Source organism: Apteryx rowi, unplaced genomic scaffold, assembly GCF_003343035.1.
Source record: "Apteryx rowi isolate R43461 unplaced genomic scaffold, aptRow1 scaffold_1061, whole genome shotgun sequence".
NCBI lineage: Eukaryota > Metazoa > Chordata > Aves > Apterygiformes > Apterygidae > Apteryx > Apteryx rowi.
In genome coordinates this window covers 7,331-13,624 of record NW_020447266.1, presented here as the reverse complement: position 1 = coordinate 13,624, position 6,294 = coordinate 7,331, and the positions used below count along the sequence as shown (strand labels likewise).

The following is a 6,294-nucleotide window of genomic DNA, read 5'->3' as shown; positions in this document are numbered from 1 at the left end:
GGTGCAATGGGGCAGCGCAGTGGGACTGGTGCAAAGGGACTGGTGCAATGGGGCAGCGCAATGGGATCGATGCAACGGGATCAGTGCAAAGGGGCTGGTGCAATGCGACTTGTGCAAAGGGGCCAGTGCAAAGGGACTGGTGCAAAGGGGCAGCGCAATGGGGCCTTTGCAATGGGCTTGTTGCAATGGGGCAATGCAAAGGGACCAGTGCAATGGGACCAGTGCAAAGGGACCAGTGCAATGGGACTGCTGCAATGGGGCAACACAATGGGACCGGTGCAATGGGGCTGGTGCAAAGAGGCCTGTGCAAAGGGACTGCTGCAATGGGGCAGTGCAAAGGGTCTGTTGCAAAGGGGCCAGTGCAACGGGGCAGTGCAATGGGGCTGGCGCAACAGGACTGCTGCAATGGGGCAGTGCAATGGGGCAATGCAATGGGGCAACGCAATGGGGCTGCTGCAATGGGGCTGCTGCAACGGGACTGCTGCAACGGGACTGCTGCAATGAGGCTTCTGCAATGGGGCAGCGCAATGGGGCAGTGCAAAGGGACTGCTGCAATGGGGCAGTGCAATGGGGCAGCGCAATGGGGCCTGTACGATGGTACCGGGCCGGTTCGCGGCTGCTCCCAGCTGCGCCCAACGCAGCCCAGCTGCTGCACATCTGCGCCCACCCGGCACCGCCGGCCGCCTGGGCAGGGGGAGAGGGGTCGGGGGATCCCCCCTCCAGCCCGGCGCGGGGGCACGGCTGGCGCCGGGGGGGGTGGGGGGGGGTTGCTCCAGCCTTGTCCTGCCCCACTCCCAGCCGAGCCGTGGGGCCGGAGAGGCGGCGAGGGGGGGCGGCTGCATCCCGGGGCCCCCGCAAGTGGGGAGGCGGTGGCGGCCGAGATGCGGGGGTGGCCGAGCCGTGGGGGCGGCGGAGCCGTGTCGGGGTCCCGCTCGTCTCTCCATCACCCTTTTTATAGCCGTTGCCGTCTCCCGTTGCCATGGGAACCACGCGGTTGCCAGGGCGGAGCCTCCGCGCGCCCACGCGCCCACAGACACCCTCGGCGCCGCGGGCGGGGGGGGCTCGGCCGCTCGGGTGGGCGCAGGCGGGCCCCCGCGTCGGACCCCCCGGCCCCACGGCTGGGCATCGCCCCGTTGATTCGCATCGCCCCGTTGATTGGCATCGCCCCATTGATTGGCATCGCCTCATTACTGAGCATCGCCCCATCGATTGGCATCGCCCCATTGCTGAGCATCGCCCTATTGCTGAGCATTGCCCCATTGATTGGCATCACCCCATCGCTGGGCATCGCCCCATTGATTGGCATCACCCCATTGATTGGCATCGCCTCATTACTGAGCATCACCCCATTGATTGGCATCGCCCCATTGATTGGCATCACCCCATTGATTGGCATCACCCCATCGCTGGGCATCGCCCCATCGCTGGGCATCGCCCCATTGCTGGGCATCGCCCCATTGCTGGGCATTGCCCCATCGCTGGGCATCGCCCCATTGCTGGGCATCGCCCCATTGATTGGCATCGCCCCATCGCTGGGCATCACCCCGTCGCTGGGCATCGCCCCATTGATTGGCATCACCCCATTGCTGGGCATCGCCCCATCATTGAGCATTGCCCCATTGCTGGGCATTGCCCCATTGCTGGGCATCGCCCCATTGATTGGCATCGCCCCATTGATTGACATCGCCCCATCGCTGGGCATCGCCCCATCGCTGAGCATTGCCCCACAGCCACCATCCCCAGCCCCATGGCTACCGTGCCCGGCCCCTTTGCTAAGTATTGTGCCATCGCCGCCATCCCCAGCCCCATCATCACCATCCCCAGCCCCATCATCACCATCCCCAGCCCCATCATCCTCAGCCCCATCACCACCATCCCCAGCCCCATCCCCGTCATCGCCAGCCCCATCGTCACCATCCTCAACCCCATCACCATCTGCAGCCCCACCACCACCATCCCCAGCCCCTTCCATCGAGGCCCTTCCCTGGTTCATGGTGCAAAGACACCTCTGTGCCAGGTCCAGCGGGTGCCCGGTGGCCGCAGGGACCACGGCAGGGGACAGGGGTGACCAAAGGGACCGCGGGCGACGATTGCAAAGAGGCGCCGGGTGCGACACGGGGTGCCGGGCTGCCGCAACCCCCCCCTCCTTTTTCCGCCTTCGCAGGTCGGCGGTGGGCACCATGGCCGCGGCGCGGCGCGCGGCGCTGCTGGCCGCCCTGCTGCTGGCCGAGCCCTGCGCCCCGGAGCCGGCGGCCGAGGCCAACGGCACCTGCCAGGGCTCCAACCGGTGCCAGCCCGGCGTGCTGCTGCCCGTGTGGCAGCCCGACAACCCCTCCTTCGGCGACAAGGCCGCCCGGGCCATCGTCTACTTCGTGGCCATGATGTACATGTTCCTGGGCGTCTCCATCATCGCCGACCGCTTCATGGCCTCCATCGAGGTCATCACCTCCAAGGAGAAGGAGATCACCATCACCAAGGCCAACGGGGAGACCAGCATCGGCACGGTGCGCATCTGGAACGAGACCGTCTCCAACCTCACCCTCATGGCCCTGGGCTCCTCGGCGCCCGAGATCCTCCTCTCCGTCATCGAGGTCTGCGGGCACAACTTCCAGGCGGGCGAGCTGGGCCCCGGCACCATCGTGGGCAGCGCCGCCTTCAACATGTTCGTGGTGATCGCCGTCTGCGTCTACGTCATCCCCAGCGGCGAGAGCCGCAAGATCAAGCACCTGCGGGTCTTCTTCGTCACGGCCTCCTGGAGCATCTTCGCCTACATCTGGCTCTACCTGATCCTGGCCGTCATCTCGCCCGGCGTGGTGCAGGTGTGGGAGGCCCTCCTCACCCTCGTCTTCTTCCCCGTCTGCGTGGTCTTCGCCTGGGCCGCCGACAAGCGGCTCCTCTTCTACAAGTACGTCTACAAGCGCTACCGGGCCGACCCGCGCAGCGGCATCATCATCGGCACCGAGGGCGAGCTGCCCAAGGGCATCGAGATGGACGGCGGCTTCCTGGCGCCCGAGCGCCGGGAGGCCGAGGTGGTGGTCGCCTCCTCGACGGCCCTCGCCGAGCCCACGCCGGAGGAGAAGGAGCTGGACGAGAGCCGCCGCGAGGTGATCCAGATCCTCAAGGACCTCAAGCAGAAGCACCCCGAGAAGGAGCTGGAGCAGCTGGTGGAGATGGCCAACTACTACGCCCTGCTGCACCAGCAGAAGAGCCGGGCTTTCTACCGCATCCAGGCCACCCGCATGATGACCGGCGCCGGCAACATCCTCAAGAAGCACGTGGCCGAGTTCTCCAAGAAGTCCTCCAACCTGCTGGAGGTGCCGTCGGACGCCGAGGAGGAGAGCTGCAGCCGCATCTTCTTCGAGCCCTGCATGTACCACTGCCTGGAGAACTGCGGCTCGGTGACGCTCTCGGTGGCCTGCCAGCACGGCACCGAGGCCAACCACACCTTCTACGTCGACTACAAGACGGAGGACGGCTCGGCCAAGGCGGGCTCCGACTACGAGTACAGCGAGGGGACGCTGATCTTCAAGCCGGGCGAGACGCAGAAGGAGCTGAAGATCGGCATCATCGACGACGACATCTTCGAGGAGGACGAGCACTTCTTCGTGCGGCTCCTCAACCTGCGGGTGGGCGACGCCGAGGGCATGTTCGAGACGGACTCGGCCGAGCACCCCAAGGGCCGCCTGGTGACGCCGCTGGTGGCCACCGTCACCATCCTGGACGACGACCACGCCGGCATCTTCACCTTCCAGGACCGGCTGCTGCACGTCAGCGAGTGCCAGGGCACGGTGGAGGTGAAGGTGGTGCGCAACTCGGGCGCCCGYGGCACCGTCATGCTGCCCTACCGCACCGTGGAGGGCACGGCCCGCGGCGGCGGCATCGACTACGAGGACGCCTGCGGCGAGCTGGAGTTCAGGAACGACGAGACCGCGTGAGTACCGCCGGCGCCCCGGGGTTCCTGCAAGGTGCGTGCAGGAGGGCGTGCAATGGGGTGTGTGTGCAAGAGGGCGTGCAGTGGGGTGCATGTCCAAGGGTCTGTGCAATGGGGTGCACGTCCAAGGATCCGTGCAATATGTGTGAGTGCAAAGGCCCGTGCAAAGGGTGTGTGTGTGTGTGTGTGTGTGTGTGTGTGTGCAAGGGTCTGTGCAAACGGGATGCCTATGCAAAGGTCCACGCAATGTGTGCATGTGCAAGGATCTGCGCACGGGGTGTTTGCGCAAGGGTCCGTGCAATGTGTGCACCCGCAACGGTCCGTGAAGCGGGGTTGCGTGCGCAAATGTCCGTGCAACGTGTGCGTTTGCAGGAGTCCCTGCAATAAGGAGTATGTGTAACGGTCTGTGCAATGTGTGCATGTGTGAGGGTCTGTGCGAGGGGGTGCGTGTGCAAGGACCTATGCAACGTGTGTGCATGTGCAAGGGTCTGTGCAAGGGGGTGCGTGTGCAAGGACCTATGCAACGTGCGCGAGGGTCTGTGCAATGGGGCGCGTGTGCAAGGACCTATGCAACGTGTGCGTGTGCGAGGGTCTGTGCAATGGGGCGCGTGTGCAAGCGTCCCTGCAGCGGATGCGGCCGCGTCTCGGGGCGCCCGTGGCGCTCCGTGCGTCAGGCCCTTTCGTTAGCACGTTAATTGTGATAATAAAGCCGCTTTCGTGCCTCCGCCTCCCCGCCGCTGCGGTAAACCAGAGGTGCTGAGCGCTCCCCAGCGCGCCCCGGCCGCGGGGGCTCCCGGCGCTAATTGGGGGCAGAGCAGCAGATTTTGGGGAGGGCTCCGGCCCCGCTTCGCCCTCGGCCCCGCRCGCCTTCGCGGGGACCCCTGCACCGGAGCGGCGCCGCGCCGCGCTCGCCACGCGGCCCGTCAGGGCTGCAGCCTAATTAAAAGCATGTTAAGAGGCAATTGGGCTTAATTGGCAGGGAGTTGTCGTTTGCGCAGCGCTGGCCCCCGGGGCCCTCGACGTGCTTCTAATTAGTGCCGGGTGGCTGCGGGGGGGCGACGGGGACGCCGTGAGGTCCCACGTGCACGTCGGTCCCATGGCCTCCTCCGAGCTTCCCTGCAGGCCCCAGGCTTGTCCGTGCACAAYGGGGTGCGTGTGCAAGGGTCTGTGCAATGGGGGTGTGTGTGCAAGGATCCATGCACTGGGCCCATGTGCAAGGGTCTCTGCATAGGGTGCGTGTGCCAGGATCCACGCAATGGGGTGTGCATGCAAGGCTCTGTGCAATGGCCGCGTGTGCAAGGGCCCATCAAGTGGGTGCGTGTGCAAGGGTCTCTGCACAGGGTGTGTGCGTGTGCAAGGGCCCGTGCGTTGGGTGCATGTGCAAACGCCTGTGCAGTGGGTGTGTGCGCTTGGCTCTGGGGTAGATGCTTGGCTGCTTGTGCAAGCTGGACTGACCCGTGCGAGCAGGGCGGCCCCGTGCACGCTTGTGCAAGCAGAGCTGCCCTGTGCACGCTCATGTGAGCAAGGCTGCCCTATGCACGCTCGTGCAAGCAGCACAGCCCCGTGCACGCCAGCTCCAGCCCGCAGCAGCTCCCTGCTGCCCGCCAGGCCGAGCATTTTCGTTGCAGACGGGGGGATTTCGCCCCTCGGGGAGTGAACGGGGCGGGTGCAAACACGCTGCATCCTGCAGTGGCCGTGCAAGGGAGCAGGGCCGCGCCGGCACCCGTGGGTGCTCCGCGGCCTCGGTGCTGCTGCTGCTTCCTCCCAGTGCTGCCAGCAAAAGGGGAGAGACGGAGGCAGCGGCTGGGCTCGGGGCCGGCGGTTCGTCCGGATGGACGGATGCACAGATCGATGGATGTGCAGATGCATGGACAGACAGACGGACGGACAGACGGCCCCCCCCCACCCCGGCGCCGCGCGGCGGCCGCTCCTCCTGGGGGATTACTCATCCGCCGCCTCCCACCGCCGGCTATAAATACCCGAATTCACAGCTCTTCCCCCAAAGCCGCCTCGCCAGCGCCGCGTGGCCGGGGAGCCCGCGGGGGCGGCTGCCGCGGGGCCCGGACGCCTGGGTCCCCCCCGGCCCGGCGCCCACGGCCCGGACGCCTGGGCCCCCCGGCACGGCGGCTGTGGGCAGGGCTGGGGGCTGGCACCCGTTGCGGCTTGTGCACACGTGTGCGTGTGTGTGTGCATGTGTGTGTGTGTGTGCACACGGAGGTGTCCGTGCACATTTGTGTGTGTGCACCCGCGTGCGCCCCGGCGTGGGCGTCTGCACCCCCGTTCACGCGTGCACGACTGCGTGTGCAGCCATGCATGTGCACACACGCGTGTGCGTGCGCGTGCCGGGGAGCCCCCCCCCCCCC

At 66.7% G+C, this 6,294-nt stretch overlaps 1 protein-coding gene across 1 annotated transcript in view; it reads left to right on the top strand.

Moving 5' to 3' along the window:
* Positions 1-2,363: 2,363 nt before the first annotated feature.
* SLC8A2 (solute carrier family 8 member A2) overlaps positions 2,364-6,294 on the top strand; it is a 10,470-nt gene continuing 6,539 nt past the window's right edge. Inside the window, exon 1 of the mRNA XM_026069819.1 lies at positions 2,364-3,929. Coding sequence (XP_025925604.1) covers positions 2,379-3,929 — 1,551 coding nt within the window. The 5' untranslated portion in view covers positions 2,364-2,378. The remainder of the gene's footprint in view (positions 3,930-6,294) is intronic.